Source organism: Megalops cyprinoides, chromosome 10, assembly GCF_013368585.1.
Source record: "Megalops cyprinoides isolate fMegCyp1 chromosome 10, fMegCyp1.pri, whole genome shotgun sequence".
Taxonomy (NCBI): domain Eukaryota; kingdom Metazoa; phylum Chordata; class Actinopteri; order Elopiformes; family Megalopidae; genus Megalops; species Megalops cyprinoides.
This window is the reverse complement of record NC_050592.1, coordinates 32,676,853-32,697,328: the sequence shown is the minus strand read 5'-3', so window position 1 is coordinate 32,697,328 and position 20,476 is coordinate 32,676,853. Positions and strand designations below refer to the sequence as shown.

At 44.6% G+C, this 20,476-nt stretch overlaps 1 protein-coding gene across 33 annotated transcripts in view; it reads right to left on the bottom strand.

The window, feature by feature from the left end:
* The window catches only part of rims2a (regulating synaptic membrane exocytosis 2a), a 187,774-nt gene that overhangs the window by 75,819 nt on the left and 91,479 nt on the right, over positions 1 to 20,476 (bottom strand). For 14 of the 33 annotated variants that reach the window (XM_036538365.1, XM_036538367.1, XM_036538371.1 and 11 more), the window contains 7 exons: positions 10,833 to 11,044; positions 8,021 to 8,140; positions 4,819 to 4,918; positions 4,161 to 4,284; positions 3,554 to 3,600; positions 3,026 to 3,138; positions 1,156 to 1,203 (listed from right to left, as the gene is read on the bottom strand). In XM_036538365.1, the coding sequence (XP_036394258.1) occupies positions 1,156 to 1,203; positions 3,026 to 3,138; positions 3,554 to 3,600; positions 4,161 to 4,284; positions 4,819 to 4,918; positions 8,021 to 8,140; positions 10,833 to 11,044 (764 nt within the window). Of the gene's footprint in view, positions 1 to 1,155; positions 1,204 to 3,025; positions 3,139 to 3,553; positions 3,601 to 4,160; positions 4,285 to 4,818; positions 4,919 to 8,020; positions 8,141 to 10,832; positions 11,045 to 11,163; positions 11,232 to 20,476 lie in introns of all 33 variants that reach the window. The other 19 variants (XM_036538373.1, XM_036538374.1, XM_036538393.1 and 16 more) reach the window with 3 other exon arrangements.

Genomic DNA, 20,476 nt, shown 5'->3' with positions numbered 1-20,476 from the left:
CTCTCGCTCCCCTCCCCCTCCCCCTTGCAAGCGTTTGGCAGAGGGGCGGGCCAACGCCTCATTCACGAGGAGTCGGAACAGGGACGCAGAGGGAGCGGATTCTCCAGAGCCCTCTGCAGAGCGGGTAGGGGATGGGGTGACGCCTCACTCCGAGACTGCACGCCACAGGAGGGCGGTACCTGTGCGTTCGCTGTCAGTGAGGTACAATTTGCTTATTCATCGTCACAAAGCTTTCTCTGTAGTTCATTGGAAAATGCAACCTCCTTCCAAAAACAGGGACAGCAATCTGAGAGCAACTTTTTTTGTAACATGAAACTTCACAATCAAATTTACAGCTAAAAATATGCTTTGTGAGCTTTGCATTTCTTTTCCTCTTAATTCACTGAGCGCTATTTCTTTAAGGACCAGGTCTTATAGCGCATATCCCAGCTGGAGTTTGATAACCGGAGAGCCATTCAATAGCACTTAAGACATTAGGTCTATTTAAAGCATGAGTAATGCCCACTAAAATCTGAAACTTAATCTAATATGACTCATGGTGCTCAAGTGTCTGCTTACTAAAAACAGTCAATACGTTACTGAAGGATACCTTGAGGAGACAGATTGAGCCAAAGCAATTTTTAAACAATGCCACTTCTATGCAAAGATGTTTCATGTTACATGGAAAAGCATCGAATTCATTTGTCCCAGAAAACTTGACATAATATTAAAACATTTAAAGAGGCTTCATCCCCTATGGCCGCTTAGTTCTGCAACGACTTCGAGCCAATCGTAATGAGCCCTGAGATTAGCCAATGAAAATGTGGCTACGCTTTTGGTTGGCATGCGGCAATAGCAGAATGAAATCTTTAAACGATTTCACTTGGGTTGGTTAGTCATGCAGACCACTTCAGGCCCCCTGGCGATATGGCACGAACATGTTAAAAACAATAATGGCAATCGTAATGATGGGAATGAGAATAATAATAACAATGATTGTAATCATAATGGCAGAAAGCACTACAGCTTGTAAACAAACTCAAAGGGAAAACAGATTGAGTTGCTGCCATTTTCCTGCTATGCATTTTCCAAAAATGCAGAAAAGAAAAGGAGAACGCAAAGGAGCGGAGAACAAAACCAAAGAGAGAAGTGTGTCGGTCAGACAGGGACCGTTACCTGGACCCTAGGGACAAAAGGCGCAGTCCTTCTACTAAGGCTTTGGCTCTGGGTAAGCAAAATTAAACGACAAAGAAAAATGCAATAAAACAGAAACCAAAAAACGACAAAAAACACACTCAAAAAACCACACACCAACACAAAACCAAACTGCAGAGGAGATTTAGTCTAACGGTCTCCCTGTGGAAACTATTGATGAGTCATAATCACTTGCTCCCCTTTCCCCCCGTCACTCTCCTGCTTGTAACTTCTCTTTTCCTAATTTCATTTTGCGTCACGCTGACGCAACTTCACACTGCTCCCCACAAATACGGGCAAAGTGAAAGAATTGTCATGGTTAGTAGTGATAAGATTCGCTGCAGAATATACTTGTTAGCAGAGGGGGGGGGGTGGTTTTAATATTTTCAGTTCATGCATTCATGGACTTTGAACTTAAGAATGGAATTTTACAGCTTTGGTTTACTCTCTGAATGAAGAGAGAGCAGAAAACATCCAATTGGCTAGTTTGTTAGTACACAAACTGTTTCCTGGAACTGTTTCCCTTGTGACAGCTTTACAAGAATGAGAAAACATGCCATTTTAACAAACTAAGAGACAACACTGCAAGTTTAGATTAAATCTCCTCCTTAAGAAAGAAAATAATAAATAGAACACCAAACACATCAAAGCTTCTCTTTGCTAAATGTATGGTTACATCTTAAAACAAAAAGAGAAAAGTCTTCAAAGAGATCCAGTGAGAGGAAAATGAACCACCCTCCCTCCTAAAGAACAGAATGAAGTTATTTCTTTAAAACATCCAAAAAAAAGGAACCCTTTCCCATCTTGTCCCATCATCCAAATGAAAGACAACTGACTGCCTCTCAGTTGGTGTGCATTTTAAACTAACTATTCAGAAAAAGCATAGCTGTAGTTTTATAAGGGCAAACCTTAACTACCGCTAGCAGAGCTTGCAGAAAGAGAGAGCTCATATAAATTACACCAAGACACTAATGTTTTTATTTTTCCCTTAGTGGTTTTGGGTTTCAGGCTTAATTCGGCCCCATGTTTGTCACACTGAGAGCCCCCCCGGCTCACTTCCCCCGCCATATATTTTACCTTACACAATGAATAACATGGAGCCACAAGGTAACATGATCTATTATCCCATGCGGAATTGGGCTGGGTCCAAACGAGCGGGCCTTGCAGAGTGGATGGCTTCCAAGGCCTTATCTCATGGTCGTGTCAGCGCTGTTCTTCTTTCAAATGTTTGCCAATCTTGTAACAAGCTTGAAAACTGAGTACGACATCTTCCGCTTGGGTCATTGTCAAACGGCGGCGTCCCCTTCTGCTGGGACAGCCAGGGGAGGCCTTCAATGTCCCATTTCCCAACATGGACTTCCTGTTGTCTTTTTTTTCTGAGAGAATACTTTTGGGGGCTGGGGGCTCATTTAAGCAGCTTGTTTTGAATAATAAAATAATAACAATGATTTAATTCTACTGTAATACATTTGTAGCTAATTCTGGGGGGGGGGGGGGGGGGGGGATTGTATTTCTTTGAAAGGCCAGCACTGACTCTATTGCAATTCAATTCTTTTCTTTTCAGATTTCCTTCCATTTGGAGAGAAGGTATATAAACAGTCTTCATGTTTGTGTCTTCAAATTTGTAAAAAAAAAAAAAAAAAAAAAAGCAGCCACCATGGAAATAATGGCAGAATCCTTTCTTCAGTGACTGTACCTTGCTGGAAAAAATACTGAAATAACACTGCTCCTGATTTCTGAAGCCCACCTCTTTGTCATGCACTTGTACCACAGATCACACAACAGTTAAAACCAGAATTATCTCCCCAGCACAGACAGGCCATCAGGGGAGAGGTGCATTGTGGGTACTTACTGAGAGCTGTCCTGACAGGTACTGAGGGGCATCCCGCAGCAAGCCGGGACTCATGGGAGACGTGACAGAAATGGAGGGACGCTCCATCTTCTGGGACTCAAAGGAACTTGAACCTGTGGCCAGAGATTGAGATGGAGGAAGACAGAGACAGAGACAGACAGACAGACAGAGTGAGAGAGAGGGAGAGAGAGAGAGAGAGAGAGAGAGAGAGAGAGAGAGAGAGAGAGAGAGAGAGAGAGCACACCCATCATACCAAATTTGTAAGGCCACTGTACAACAGTCTCTCAGTTTATGTACTGCTTCATGGATGATTAACTAGCCAAACATGCAAAAGATAGACCTCACCATGAACAACTGAAAATATGAAACTGGAAATACAATTAGATTCACCAGCTTCTTAAAAGGAAGTCTCCATTCATACACACACAAATATACATATACATATATGCACAAACATGCACACACACACAAACACACACACACACACAAAGGAAGCCACATCTGACTGTGAGTAAATATGCCACTAACTTGATTCCAGTTGTGCATGTGTGCTGTCTGGTATCCGGGGAATATCTCTGAAAATGAGCAGAGGGGAGAGAATCAATTTGAAGCTGGAGTACAATACAGTGTGCTTTAATGACCCTAAGCACCACATTAGTCTTTATTCTCCCAGCAGCTCCCTCTGCAATACAAAGCAGCTCAGATATGTAAATTGACAAAGCAGGATTTATGGTTTCTAGGGTATCGCCCCGATTCAGAAACCATTCATATTCTGCTGCTAGTGGGGGACAGTCCTTTCTGGCAGTGACGCAGCGGATTTTCGTTTCAGGGCTGTGCACCACGACTCGGGTGCCTGGGGGCTAGAGGAGAGGCAAGGAGGCCCCCCAGAAGGCAGAGGAAAGCACACTAGACAAACAGGCGACCATGATGGAAATTATCTCCGTTAAAAAGGAAACCACCGCCTGCTCTGCTGAATTCCTCCTCTCTGTGGTGGTACATCTCTTACGTTTTCCCAGCCCCTTTCATCTGCTTGTGTTTCTGCAGAGGAGTGTGACCGAGTGCTGGCTGGGCTTCATGTTCATCTCAAATGACTGGAGAATCTAGTCAAAGAGTAGTCACCCAACCAGGGCCTCACCCAATGGGACGCGAGACGACCAGTTCCACCTGGGGCTCGGGCTTGGATTCCAGAATAATATTGTAAACTTCTTTAAATGTGGCTCCTTGCAAAAGCCTCCCGTTCCACTCCAGGACCTGATCACCTGTGGAGGAAGAAGGTTCATAATATAAACACTCAAATAATGCATACATCAATTAAAGGCCGAAAGGGAGAGGTCAGAGAGAAATACATACAGCATGTCCTGCAGATCCCTGAAATATAATGGATCTTTTTCGTATTGGCTTCCTACATATCCGCCTGTTGTCCCCCTGATCAGATCAAATGTAAGGATAAGACTAGCTCGGAATAGAAAATCTGGCAGAAGTGGAAATATTACTATGAGCAGCGCTGCCTGTGTAGATCCTGGCTATCCACGATCAGCAGAGATTAACTGGTAAAGCAAACCAATAACAAACATAATTTTTTTTTTAATGATAAACAATTTCCATTGCATTTTGTGTTAAACATACAAAACATTCATTTGTGTAAAGATAATATACAGTATACTACAGGTACTTAAGGTGGTACAGGTGGTACATGCAGCATGCTTTTGCATAGCATTTTATGGTTCTGAACCACAGGAATATGAAACTGCTACATAGAGGGAGTTGTATTAGCAGTGGGGGTCGGTCTGTACCTGGTCGGAGGTGTCCAACAGTATCTGCCAGACTCCCTTTCTTCACTTTTGTGATGAAAGCACAAAGTCTACCAGATTCTGTCATCTTCCCTCCAACCACCTGTTGGTAAAAAATAACAACATCATGAGCACACATGGTCATGTACAGTCTTCCCTGCAACAGTTAAACAAAGTGACCATCAATAAGGCTGACACTGTGCCTGTATTACTCTGCTGGTTTAGTTGATATTAAAAAAGAAAAAAACAAAGACTTTTGTATGTTTATATGTATTTAATATGTATTTTTTTATAATTGCTAGATGTGTAACAACACTTCAATTCATTCGATGCATCCATACAAGAGCACAGTACAGCTTTGATAGATGTTGCATGTCAGAATCGATCCATACCATTGATTTTTTAAAATTTGTTTACTTTAATTCATATTCATGCAGCAGTCTGGATAAAACTGGAGTGTTAGTCATCTTTGAACATCAAGTGTTATTTCAATGGCATATAATAAACTAATGTGTAGATACTCTACATTTCTTTAAAGAAAAGAAAAATTTTATAGTTTTAAGGTTATGTTGAATCATTTTGCATTTAAGGTTATGTTGAATCAGATCACATTGTATTTTTATATATACTTTATCATTGTTTAGATATCAATATTGTATGGTGTGGTTGTTAAGCCAGAGGTTTACGCCCCTAATGATCGCTGTGTTGTTTGGTAAGCAGGTGCCCTAATCCATGGTCTATCAGAACTAGGTGATTTTTTTCTAAAGCAAGTGAAGTACCACAAAGGTACAACGTTTTCCACAGTATTCAACCCCAATATAAACCTTTGACTACCAGGGGAGGCTGAGGCTGTTAGGTCAAACGCCAAGCAGAGAAGCCCTGTAGGCTGCAGTAGAAAAGCTCCTTTTCACTGTGGGTGGAGCTCTCCATGGTGCTGAAAAGCAGAGGTACCTGCAAATGTCCCTAAATCCGTGGGGCTGGCATCCCTGAACATGATTCGCTCAGGCCAAATCCCAGCGAATCACGGGCGCAGCAAACATCCGAAGCGAAATGGGTTTACATAACAGGTATCTGAGAGTAAAAGGGCCGGAGGGATAGGGAGGAGATGGTCCAAATCGCCTGCCAGTGCTGAGCACACAGAAACGCTCATGGAAGCACTGACCAGACACAAACATGCCAATTCAGGAAGCTCATTCAATCAGTAATGATTTTCCCCTCTCGCTGTGCTCCATCTCCTCCCCGACTGCGATCCATGAGCTCGGAGCTCGCCACTCAGCTTTTCTACCTGGCCAGAGGCAGCGTGCCATTGAAGGGAACAAACACAGGCCACCATGCAGGCCGCCTGTCACTCTTTCGCATCTCTGCTCACCTGCACAGTACACAAGAGAGCGGGAGAGGCAGCTGGAGAATGTGCTTTGGAAAACACATTAGATCCCCTTAAAATGCCCTTGCAGACTGGACAAAAAGCCCACAAAAGACACTGGAGAATGGTGGAATATGGGTGATCTGACATCTTAAAGAAAACAGTCTATTAAAAGTCTATGTACCACAGCATAAAAACATGAGAATTAAAAAGCAGGGACTGAAAAACCAGCAAATACATAAGAGAAACATTTTATTTTTTTAATTTTTTTTTAAACAGCAAAATGTCATCTTCTCTTCATTTGCACATATATTTCTGTATAAAATACAACTGCTTTTCTAGGGTGTACGAATTGCGTATAGGACTGTATGGTTTACTATACAATTAAGTCAACAGGCAAATACCATCTTCAGTCCTACAAGACAATTCTTTTTAACGGTATTCCCAAAAGGTATTGAAAGCAGATTTTCAACTGCACATTAAGTAAATGATGTACTTTCTCTTTAGAGAACTGCGGGCATTCTAGCTGGTTCAAACTCCAGGTCACATTTCACATGCTTTCTAGTAATATTGTCACAGCTGAGTCTACAGTATAAGTGATCAGTGCTGGTATCTGGAACTGATGGTCCTTTAACAGGAGAGGCAGAAACAGCTGTTACTGGACTTGCAGGCTAATGGCAATAAAACCAACCTTTTTAAAATAAAAGCAGCTTTATACTAGGCTGGGCTGATCTTCTTCCTGTCCCTCAATCATAAGGCCTTGCCATAAAACATTTGTTAAGGTGTAGGGGGAAAGGCTAAAGGTTAAATCGGAGTGGCTGGGATCAGTGACACCACTTCATGAAGATGCACACCAGTCATCTGAATGAAAGCATGAAGTGTGATACCTGAACGTCCCCACCTCCCTCATGGCATGTGCAGTGCAGCGAGTATGTGGCACAGGAGCATGGTGTCAGGGCGTTAGCGCCATGTCCGCGGTGTGACAGGAACTGAGTAAGAATGAGGGCTGGGCTCTGAGGGGGACTTCCACACCCTGTGCCTTCACACGGCCACGTTGGCCACATGCTCCATGCAGAACAATACAAGGTGGGCTGTGCTCACCTGGCTGCCCCAGTGTGAGAGGCAGCAGGGAACAGCAGGGGTTACATGAGAAATGAGTCTAGCAGGAGAATACATCCAGTATGAGATGATCACAGTCTCCTCCGCAAAAAGACTGAACACCAATGTTTTCTTCCTACTTTCACCTTTCTTTGGGTTTGCTTAGCCATCAAGGATCAAAGAAACAAAGGCATGCCTTCTATTTGTACCCAACTGACATCTCACTACAAAACAACTGCTTCCAATCCTACAGAACTGGAAGGACAACATAAGTATAAAATCTTAATAATACACTTCTGTTAGTGTACAAATCCACTGTAGTGGAAAATCCAGTGAAGATCTACTGGTTTGAAATAATATCCACACAGCTCCATACCGCTACCTTTTTGACTACCATTAGACTTCACACAAGAAACCACCACATTATAAAGCATGAAATGCAAAAATTAAATATAAGGAAACCACTCAAGGGGCTGAAATTGCAAATAAACAACAGGCCATGAACACTGTTTCTGAAGCATGGCTATATCCATACAGTACTGAGGTGGCCAGTGATGTCACTGACACCCTGTCTCCTTAACATAAGCATGCGCTGTTCTGCATGCTATGCCCCGCTGGTGATCAACTTTTTGAATTACTGGCATCTCCCACCTGTTAGGAGTCTCTCTCTCTCTCTCTCTCCAGCGGTGCAGTGTGGCAGAGCGGTGGTGTGCGGCGTGTGTCGGTTCTGCAGCCGCCACTCACCTTCAGTCCCAGCAGGGCTCCTGAGTCTCGAGGCACGCTTCCATCCTTCATCCTCTTGTTTAGCAGAATCCGCCCTATCAGGCGATCCCCATCTTTGGACGGCTGCCATGTCACGGGGTGCTACGAGGTCAGAGCGACAACATGCCTTGTGTTTTTACAACCAGGAGACTTGGTATTGCACAGCGCATCTCAGAACAAAACAGCACAATCACTGAGGGAGGGAGGGAAGGGAGGGGGAGTCTATTTCAATTCCATTTGCTGTGTTGAAGCATGTTGTGATAACACAAACTCTTTAATATGTGTTTCAGCTGTCGTGGTCACTTTCAACATTATGTTGTTGTTGTTTGTCATTAAGTGCTAAGATAACTCTGACTGGTTTGAAATCATAATTAATACAAAATCATGAGCTCAAATATGGGCATAAAAATGCATTATTACCTCAGATTCATGCTCTTGTGAATTCATCCCCGAGTTACAGAAAGGAAATTCAAGGAGGACACTGTTTCCCCCCAACTCAGAAAATACGCACTTGATCCGAAAACAATTTGGAGAAGGAGCCCCACTATCCATTTTCAACATGTGTCTGTGATGTCACGCGCAATGATATTCACACGCTGTAGATAAGGGTACTGTGTGTCACTGCACTGAAATACAGCACTTATCTCTTAGGAGAATACTGTCGCATCAATCTTTTCCCCATCAAAGGGACTGTGCTGCTCAAGTCCAGCCAGTGCCTGTCAGCGGTGCCAGAGAGGCTGTGTGAAACTTAAGTCTGTCAACCTGTAAAAAGCTCTCCGTGACCCAGGAATGCATTTAGCACAGCAAGAATCTGTCATAGTGTAATGATGTAACGATGCATTTTCTTTGTACTTCTGCATATTCGCATTGTGGGTGGATTCAATTCATGTCAATTCATAATGCTTATAGGCATAATCATTACTCATCACTTGTGAAAAATGAGAACAGCCATGTGCAGCAAAGCAAAGAAATCATCTTTAGGTATTAATATTGGAAATTTAATGGAAAAATTTATGGAAGTACATGAAGTGGGTAAGATGTGAGTGCTGTAGAAACTAGTAAGTTAATTTCTTGATAGGTTATAGATAAGGTTGTTGGTGCATGTGCATGTGCGTGTTTGTGTGGAAAACCATGGAATGAATGTGGAAGCCCTTAGCTGAATTTGCTTCTCCCTCTCACATTGGTTTGTGTGTCAATTGCTTATGTAACTGTGTTTAAATACAGCTTAAAGCACATGTTGTGTTATTATAATTTACAATGTGTCAGCAAATAATCACACTCAGGAGAGAGACTGTTCTACAATGTTCTGTAAGAAAAAGTGAGTTCTGTCAGTCATCTTACCTTTCAGTGTTAAAGATGTTTTACCATTTGATAGCCATTGGCTATCTGTTTGGTGATGCTGTATAATTCACCAATCACTCCTTGGAGGGGGCTGAGCCTACAAGGGGATTTGTCTCCCACATAACAATATAAATGTCAGAAGCTCCAACACAGTGTGTGCGTGTGTGAGTGTGTTTGAGTGTGTGGGTGTGTGTTGGAAGGGGGTTGAGGGGTGGGTTAATACACTTAACGAAACAAATCTAAATGTATCAAAAACATTGTTATGTAATTTCATCTTGGCTTGCTGTATTGCCCCATGTCAGCACTACCTTCGTACTGAAAACAAAGAATTTGAGATTTTATTTATAAAAATATATTAGAGATTGATTTGAAATCATTTGAAATCATCATCAATATTTTCAAAATGTTGCAATTGAGCATAAAAGGTCAAATCCGAACGTGCTCACCGATTTTCTCAGCAAGGGCTTTTAGCTAGGTCCAGAGTTTGTGTGACCATGGCAACGTGTATGGTAAGGGGTGAGGGGCATGCAGGGATTCATGCCGGGGGAGGGAAGGGAGGTGAGGGGGGCAAGCAGGCAGACAAGAGCTCTCCTAAAGAACCCAAAACTGTGACTGCAACCGTAACCTTGCTGGAGTGCTCCATTACACAGTGCAACACCTACAGGTAGAGTACTAAAAAGCCAAGGGGGGGAAAAAATGCACAAAAAATGCAGAAAAGGGGCAAATAATTGTCAAAGGGACAAGTCTGAAATAAAAAAAACAGGACGGACAGCAGGGACGAGGCCACAGAACGGAAATAAAACCACAAACATGACAGTGGAAGGGAAAAAAGAAAAACATAACTTTGTTTTGTACAAAACAAATCCAATCTCCTCGCATGAGAGTGCTCTGTTTTGATTTGCTTCTTAACGCAGTGGATAACTGGAGAGTAATCACTTGAATAAGTAGGGGTGTGGGGGAGGGTTTCATAACAGTGAAGGGCGTCGGCCTTGGTGAACAGTAGCCCTGATGTACTTTGATGCCCACTACGTTGCAACAACACAAAATGCTAATAAAGACTAACATGCATCTGGAGGACCCAACATTCCCGTTGTGCCACGACAAACATAAGCTGTCTTTTTTATGTATTTCTTCATTTTTGTTTGTTTGTTTTTCATATATATAATATAGATATATTTTAGAATGAACTGCTGCCAGAAAGCATACAGCAAAGCAAGCAAGAGGGTTCCCCACGTTCAAAATTTCAGCCGCACCCCGAAGAATGCTGCCGAAAATGTAACTGACATTAAAAAAAAAAACGAAGCCCAAAGTAAGTAACAGTAACAAATTAGAAAAAAAAAACATCTCACCTATTTACAATTAGTGACAGAGAGCAAACAAAGACCAGATGAGTAGGTAAATTAAATTAAAAAACAACCAAAAAAAAACAAAAAACCAAAATGCAGGCTAGTACCTTCTCGCTATGGCTATGCTCCTCGTTTAGGGTTGTGCTACTGCACGTATCAACGCCAGAGTCTTTAACTTGGGGCTCGCACCACTCCAAGTCCTCTTCGAACGAACCGCCCCCAAAGCGCACCGTTTTCTTTTGCCTCTCAGATAAGGTGTAAGGCGAGTCCGACAAAAACGCCTGCCCAATAGCTTTTCTTTTTCCCCTTTGACTGTCCCCTACAGGTGTGGGATAAAAAAAGAAAGAAAAAAAGAAAACGTGCAGAGGTGTAAATAAAATGGAGGAGACATGAAATGACAAGAGGACTGTGAGACGGCAGAGCCTCCGCATGCCTCACCAAAGACATTGGGGAGGCCTCGCTGCTATGCCAAGACGCATGGTCCCACCAGCTCCCATCCATATCTCCTGCGGGATGCGGCACACAAGAGAGGACAGTGGAGGGAGAGAGGTGAGGACAGGACAGACCCACGGGGTACCGCCAGCACACGGACACGCATGCACACACGCACACAACAATAAAACCCAGGGACACATATATACAGCATACACACAAACACATACATACACACTCGTACGCAGACTCAGACACATAGACAGGGAACAAAGAGGCACCAGTATCTGTGGATGAACAGCTTTCATTTTTTTATATAAATCAACAACCTGAAACAAAAAAGGACTGAAAGAAGCAAATGACACCGTCTGCCTGCTGCAGACCTCAGAGACACTCTGGGAGAAATTTTAACATGGCAGTCCAAGGAATTGTGATGTAACAGCCGCCTGTCACCACGACAACAGCAAGAAGCAACAGCAAAAACAAAAATGCAGTTGAGCCTAAAATGGAATTAAGTCTCTGAAACAATGCACTCCAGCTTGAGCCCCGGGTAAAGAAAGGTAGGTAATATTCAGCAGTAATCCAGACGAAGCCTGCGGCACTCAGTCTCCTGCTACTAAATCGAGCGGGCCTTAGCACAGAATGAGCTCCGCTACAGTGGCTGCTGACCTGGCCTTCTCTGAGCTGTATCATTTACCTGAACACAAACAGCCTCCCCAGTCCAGGTCTGAAAACTCAGCGCTACAAAGTGAATGGAGGAAAACAAACAGCGGACTACCAATTTGACCTTACGCACACATTATACAGTGACTGAAAGCAATACTTTCACGCTCTTCTGCAGTTCAGGGTTTTCAGATGTGTTGTAAGCTTTTGGGAAGGAGGTTATTTTTAACCGTGTGTTCTCCTCACGCTGTTGTGGTGCATTGGCCTTGAAGCAGCTGAAGATATAGGAGGAGATATGTGTGCATCCCCAGCCATATTTTTGATAAATAATCCACAAAATACTCAAACGCATCTCTTCTTTCCAAGACTATTTCCTTTTCAATTTTTGCAGGAACTCATCCAGCTTGAGAGATTTGTTATCCCAGTCCTCAACCTTAATTCAAAGCCCAGCAGACTGGGCTGCTAAAACAAAGTTAGCCTCCTGCTTATCTTATCAGCCTGCGTCAGGAGGGGGCCTGGGCCACAGCATAATACGTTTAACCCAGGCCGAAACTGCTGCACCACCGCAACCTTAGCTAACCCTCCAAGGGGGTTGGATTTTTGAGATTTCGCCACGACCCCACGTGTCCTGAGGAGGCACTGGCGGACAGTGCCTTCAAGAGCACAGAGCGAGGCGGACAATGTCAGCGTCAGCAGAGGCGAGCGCGGATTTCGCGGAAGACGGCTGGGCAGCAGCCGCCCCCCGGTCGCCGGCGCGTGCTTCACGGAGACTTCATTTCCTCGACAGTCCACTCCATAAGCCTGAACTTTCCGGTGCTGCTGGAGAGGGATCAATAGAGGCCAGGTCCCCGAGTGGGAAAACCTGACCCGCTCGCTATAAGCACTCCTGATGCTCCTTTCTGCTTCAATAATGAGAGGTGGCTTTACTCTCCTCTCTTGAAACATGTGAGCATTTAAAGATGCACAGCTATGAAGGCCCACACTATGGCCAGAAAATTAGTATTCATCATATACAGCACAAGATTTACACCTAGCACAAGTATAGGAGAAGCCTCAAAAGTAATTTCCTCTGATAGGAAAATCTGTGACCCTACCATTATCTGTAAACAGTTCAAACTTAAAGGAGAAGGAGTGTGGACACAGGAAATTAGAGACAACTTTAGAATACCGGTCCCTATTTTTGCAGCAACCATTAGACAAATCTATTGATGCATAGTATTTATTGCTGTAATTATTGTGTGCGTTCACATTGCAGCAATACTACTTGCTGAGGCTTTATTTAGCAACAGGAGGAGTAAGAGGAATAGACTCACCAATACAAATCCATGCGACACTCAAGCCACACTCCTCATATAAACGCTGGGAAAAGCAACCGCTTAGAGACTTAGGCTGAATCCATTAAGTGCACCGTGCTCTGTGGCCCCTTTAAACAACAAAGAGCACAAGAATCCAAGGGTTTCACTCTTGTAACTCTTGTAAGGGTGCTTTAATACCACAAGGAGAAACCAAGTTCGCAGGGTCAAGGCTTTCTCTGTGGTTTCTGTCACATACAGCAGCGGGTATACAAGTACGCCCCCCCCCCGAACAGGACGTGAGCCTATCACAGGACCATTACCCACAATCCACTGCTTCTAACATCAGCTGCCAAGCAGGGGCGGCGGGTGCAATTTTTTAAGGCTGATGCTTTTTAAAGTCTTGGCTGACTGGATTCAGGACGGCAAGGCTAAAGATCCGGCTGAACGTTCCAACACTGCCTTTTTAAAATTCAGCAGCCACGTCTGTGTCTGCACGTCCAGCCAATGATCTCATCCTGTCAATAACCCCCGTTTTGTCGCATGAACCCTCTGAAGCCACAGTGCTCTGGGCATGGAAGAGAAAGCTGCTTTAGTGTGTCAAGCTGGCCACGGATAATGCTGCACTTATGAACGGCAGGAGATCACAGGCCTGTATTTAACCGAACTGCGAACCTGCTCTTTATCTTTAGCTGCGAGGAACAATCTTGAGGAGATGTTCTGTTGCTTTTTTCATTGGATTTTGTTTTGTATGCATTTCTTCAGCAACTGCTTCATTTCAATGACTGCTAAACTCACAACCACAGAAGGACCACAACAACACGACAGCAACCGAAAGGCCTGCTTGAAATCCACACTGAAACACAGGCACAAAGTGGAACGCGGTCGGGCCGTGTCAGAGGCCCCCGCGGCCCCAGTCGGCGGTACTCACGGAACGCGGAGTCAGACGAAGAGAGGGGGAAAGCGGTGCTCCATTCCCACAGCGGGTCCCTTCTCGGAGCGAGTCGGACAGGGAGTCCGCACCCCGCGGTAATGGGCTTACCTTCCTTCCTTCTGCTAAGCCAGCTCTAACACTCCTCCCAGCGTGATCCCCCCAATCTCCACGGGCTGCTTCTCCGAGCTCGTCATTCCTGATCCCTGACACCAGGGTCACCCTTCCTGCGCACGCGCCACTCTGCCCCACCCCTACCACCAGCAAAAGAACCCATCCCGGGTGACACAACAAGACTTGAGCACAAGCTCAACCATGCATCACCTGCTGAAGCATGTGCTTGCAGAATTCAAAGCGCAGAGAAATTTACAGTTAAAACAAGAGGCTGTGACCTACTGTTACAGTATATGTCTTAAGTGAGCTGGGACAGGTCTACAGTATCTATGCAAGACATCACAAAGAGCAAAAAAATCAGGTCCCAACCGTAGACAAATAGATAAAAGGCCTGAGGAGAAGGTGAGAATGGCCTTTGGAAGGATCCGTTTAAATTCAGCCAGGTTCAGAAGGGAGGAGTGGAGTTAGGCCAAGTGATAAGTCACGGGCACGGGTGAAAAATGCAGGTGCTCGACACCCCTCCTCTCCGGGGGCGTGATGGAGTGTGGGGCTGGGGGAGGCCCAGAAACTCGGAAATCACGGCCTAGCATTGAACTGCCATTGCAAAGTCACAGCAATCGAACCCAGGAGGAGCTGCATAAATCCTGCACTCCACAAAAAGGGAAAAAGGGGGAGAGAGAGCAGAGGGAAAGAGGGGGAAATAAGCAGCCATGTTTAACACATAGAACATTCTCTGCTCTTGCCAGTTCATTAGATATGAACTTCTTAGGTACTGGACTGCAAGAGAGAGGGAAGGAGTGAGAGAGAGGGAGGGAGAAAGAGCGAAAAGGAAAGTAAAAGTGAGAGGAGGATGGAAAGGGAAAATAACATCTAAAAGTGAATCCATTTTTAAAGCACAGTATAAGCCATGTTCCTGCCATGTAAAAACTTGAACTTTTTACGGACTTAATAGAACAGAGAGAAAAAGAAAGGCAGAGTGAGAAAAGGGAGGAAGAAAGTAAAAAGGCAAAAGAAAGTGAAAGAGAGGGGATTGAAAAAGGGAAAACAACAATAAATAAATCTGAATTGAACTTATTAGGGACTTAGGAGGATAGAAGGAGAAAGGGAGAGTGAGAGAGGAGGGAGAAAGGGGCTGGGAGGAGAGACTGAGAGAGCGAGAGGGAGGGAGGGAGGTACAGAGAGGGAGAAAGATTCCTTGGGTCAGCCTATGTCCTACATAACCTCAGTTCTTCTGAGCCTATTACAGTCCCTGTGAGCAATGGTGGGCAGTGTACAGCATTTAAAAATGCTTTCCACAGGGGCGACGCTTCTGGAGAGAGAGTTTCTCGATGACGAAGAAATGTCACTTTTACCAGGCGAGCTTTCCTCTGATGAATTCCAACGAGTACAGGAGGCCGTCCTTACAGCTGGAGTAAGAGGCTTAGCAAACTGAGCTAATTAAGGCAGTGACAACATTTGAACCTGGAGGTGGGGTGAGACTTCTCCCAGGAGGGGAACGCTCCGTCACTGCAGGAGCGTGGTGGGCCTCAGGAGAGGAGGAGAAGCCTGTTTTCCTTTGGCCGCGCTTGCTAAGGTTCCAAATATGAGGCATTGCTTGCCTTCGTTACAAACACAAACCCCGCCGCAGCGTCTCACAGTCACCACTTGCACTAATGTAGGCCAGAAATCCCTCTGAAGGTCCCCTTTACCACTCGAGCGGAGGAATACAGAGCAGACACTTCCACCAAGGGCAGAGCCCACTTTACAGAGGCCTCAACTCCCCCGCACTGTTAGCGCTGTCTAATTTCACATTTATTAGCCTTAATTAGCACTAACAATTAGCAGTAATGAATGTGAAATTAGCAAGTGCTAACAAGGCGGGGGACTTGAGAAGGTGTTCATTCGTCATCGCATCGAGTGGTTATTTTCCCCTATATAACGGCTGAAACATTTTTCATCGACACAAAAGTTATTTTAGCTAATCAGTATTGAAGGACAACAAAACATATAGCACTGCCTTTTAAACAAGTACCCGCCACAATAAATATAGGAAAAGATGTAGTGGATGGACGGTAAGTTAAGAACATTCATGTGCAATGTGGAGAGTGTACACTGCTCTGCAGCAGAGCTTGTGGCTACAGGTGCAGATGAGGTCATCTAAAACAGCCCCCTTTATGCAACTCCTAGTAACACGCATCACTTCTCCTTTTCAAAGTCCTCTCCAAAGACACACACAAGAAGGTGGCCCTTCAAGCTAGTTTGGCGGGCACGCTATGCATTTCCAGAATGCTCTGAAAGGAGAGGGGACAAAGAACAGCCGGAGCAGAGGGGTCGAGGGAGGCTGAGGAGGCACGAGGCGGAGATGAGCGTGAGAGAGAGCAGGTAGAGAGAGAAGGGCATGCAGGCTCCATCATTCTACCGCAGGTGCTTTTTAAGATGAGCAGAGAGGGGCTGTTAGCGGTAAGAGTGGCCTGAGGGGCTTCACTCTCCTCCCAAACGCTCCCGTCTTCACCACGCCGCTTTCTAGGTCACATTTGCTTTCGTGATGCACAAGGAACATGCCGGTGTTTCCTTCCCTGCAAATCAGCTTTAATCACCACGACTGAAGGGTACCTGTGGTTGCACACACCAATCTGATAAAAAGGTAGGATGCAGTAAACCTCCACCACAGCTTCTCCTATTAGTGCACCCACCAAGGAACACAAACATGGAAGGAACAGGACATGGACAGGAAACAGGAAACAGTCTGCTGCGTTACTCACCTTCCCCCAATTAGGAACAGTGACTGCTTGTGGAAGCTGATGCTAAACACCTCATGAAGAGGCCCTTTTATGTGGCTGTCAGAGATTAATTAAATAGGGACGAGAGTGAATATTTTGAATATCTGAGCATGCACTCTGAGCAATCGATAGACTTGGACCACCGTCCAACTTTAACTTTTTTTTAATTCACAAAAAATACTATAATTTTTTCTGCCTTATTAATATTCATGAAGTAGAGCCTAAGAACCTTGGATAAAATAACAAACATTCATTTTCCTGCCTGAAAGTGTGAGTGAGTGCAGGTCTTTTTGCAGTGAGTCATTATTTACATACTTGAATTCAATCCACACAACTTGAGTTCACTCAGTGCTCTGGGGTAAGAACACTGGGGTTTGGTTACGCAAACACTTGATCTGGCGAGCCATAGAGTATTCAAATGTGAAATTAATTGCAATGAACACACCTATTCCTGCTGTTATAGCAAAGTGCAACCACACATATCCAAGCTCAGGGGGCAGGGATACAAAAGCACAGTCCCTGCTCGCACCACCAAGTCTCTGCATCTGATTGTCTGAAATGTCGCTGTCTGAATTGTATGGATAATGAAGAGTTCTGGCCGATGCAATTTGGTTCAGAGGGCACCACCAAATCTCTGTGCCTGATCGGTGGCTGAATGAAATGTATGGATGTTCTGGCCACTTCGATTGGGTTCACACAACATCTGTACAGGCTTGCTGAAAGAGTATAATGAGCTTGCCAGCCACCTTCTCACACTGAAATTCAGGCACTAGAACACAGTGAGAGGACACCTTAGACCTGAGTTTGGGCAGAATGCTTGGGTGGAGACATTGGTCCTACAAAGTAAAATGTTTTGATGATACAGTATATTACCATTGAATGGAGTGGGATTAATACTTCAGTAATGAGGAATTCAATAATATAATATATAACTTTAACTCCCTTTTGCTACAGTTTAAGCAACAACCAGGTAATGCATTAGGACTCCACATGGTGTACCATAGTCTTCACACTGCGCCAAAACACTGGCAAAAGCACTTTTTTAATTTACTTACTGCTCCTTTGAGTTTCTTTTTAGTGCTGGCAGTGCATCGCAAGGTTACTCTCTGTCCAGAGCATGCATTGAGTTCACTGCTCTGTTGTAAGTGATTTGCTGAAATGAGACATGTCATGCTACATGCAGTAAAGATACATTACACTTGTCTTCAACTTTGGTGATGACCTCTGTGACCTCTGGTAATGAACAGTGGACAAAAGGTATAAGGCTTCCTGCCAGGGGGGAAGGAAAAAAAAATGGGAAAAAAGTATAAAAAAAGTATTGGGTGAATGACTCTCCAAACAAAGCACAAAATACCCACGTTTATTGCATTTCAAAATTAAACCCAGGGAAAATGTTCAGTTGGCTTTTCTGAGAATTTATATTTCTGCCCCGAGGAGGCTGTTTACTTGCTGGCACTTCATACGTCAAAATAAACATTTTTACTGGGGTTTGTTTTCAAAATTATCACCACCTTCTTCAGAAAACTGTGACTTTATCTCAAGCAGCGCTATAAATGTTAGCTGATGACCGTGAGGTATACTTCCACTAATTTTTCACAAAAATGCTCCAGGCGCCCTTCTGTGAAACCTGAAGCAGCCTCAGATTTATGCCTGTGAATATTAATCAGCGTTATTGTGAATGTGGCCCTGACCCAAAGCGCAGTGTTCGTTCCGTGGCATCCGCTCCAGAGGAGCTGGCTCTGAGGACCCTCCTCCGATTCCCAGCTCCTCCTCAGCTAATCCCCCTTCCCTGTGGACTCATTACGTGTCCAGAAGCATCGAGGTTTGTGCAGACGCCAAACATGTTGTCTACCACAAAATGGGCCCTGGATCGACCCCCCACCCCCACCCCCCGGAGCCCCGCTGGGGTAACGGTGGTTTTCGGGAGCGGGAAACTCATCATCGCGCCGATAAATTGTGAGCATCAGCAGTCTGAGGCGGCCTCCCGTTTCGCTCCGGCTCCACGGCGGCAAACTGCTGATTCAGGCCAACGGCAGCGAGGCAACGGCAGGAGCTCACCGCCAGCAGGCTCTCCATCATTCTGACAACTCAATAAAAACCTGTGTAAACTATTAATTGGATCATTAATTATTGACGCCGTTTTTACTACGATTCGGGGCGGAAAAGGAGAGAAAAAGGGGGCAAAATATTACGTCTGTCTAAAATGCTGGAAAAAATAAATAAAAAATCGAGGGGCCCCTCACTACCAACCCCTTTTGTGTGAAGGTCTGAGAGGTCTAAAACTCCTCTAAGTCCACATCCCCAATTTAGGTTTTTCCATGAGGTCACAGGTTACATGGCACATCCTGTCACAAAACCTCAGTGTCAATCACTTCACATTTTGGGTCTCTTAAAAAGTGCGCTAAACACATCTGCCTGATTATTTACATGGACTTTACCACTTGAATGCAATACTCACATTATGTTATACTACCATACAGTATTTTGAATACCAAAACTTTAGAAGGAGGGAAATGATGGCTTATCTCTTGCCCTGTATTTTGCCAGAGAACAAAGAAATTCTCAGTAAGAATAAGAAAGAACTTAAATGGTGTACAGTCTTCTTTACCTCTGGTTTAAATCAACATTCACTCTAACGTCATCCTAATGGAGGTTTCACTTAATTTTTTTGTTGTTTTGATCCTGAGCAAAAATTGACTGTCATTCATTTTTTGGTAATCAGCACACATGACAAACTGTACTGATAAAGAGAAACATTTGCTTTCAATTGAAAAATTAACTGCAGCTGTTAATTTAACTATTTATCATGAAAGTTAACAGAGGGTGAAAGTTTTTTTTTTTTTTCCTATATGTGTCAAACAGAACGTTTGGTGTCAGCACTGTGTAGCTGTGGCAGAACTTCCTCTGCTTCTTGGACAGCTCTCTGCACCCTGCATCCCCTGCTGTTTCTGCCTGGAGCCAATGGCACCCGGCCTCTCTCTGAAGCCTGTCCCCAGGTCATGTGATTGGGGAGCTTTTCTCTAGCATGTGCCAAGCTCCTTAGTCCTGGATGTAACATGTCCCGCTCGTCCCCTGCAGATCCTCTTTCGGACGCAGAAGGAACGCTCCTCCGCTTGATCCTCACTCGCTGCCGGTCCCCCATCGACTTGCTTGCTTCAAATGGACTTCGGCTTGAGTTGCATGGACTATGGAAGGGACCCTGTCATTATCCTCTGTGTTTTTTTTAATCTGAGCTTCAGTATGATATTAAACTCACTGTAATCGGCCTCCCATCAGGGGTGACCCTGCTGCACTGAAGTTAATTGTGAGCGAGAGCGCAGCATTAAGGCATGCGTATGCAGTCGAGACTCAGAGCTACACTGGATGGACTGGCTGCAATCGATGGTGACAGATGGGAGCCCGGGCCAGGCAGGGATCGCGCGGCTGTATAATGAGGATGTACGCGACGCTAAGGCTATGCACCGTCCACCCCTTTGACTGAAGCCCTTTTTTCTCCCTCCTCTTCTTCTTCTTCTTTTCTGCCTCACTCGCACGATTAAGAGAGTGCCCGTCCAGGGGGA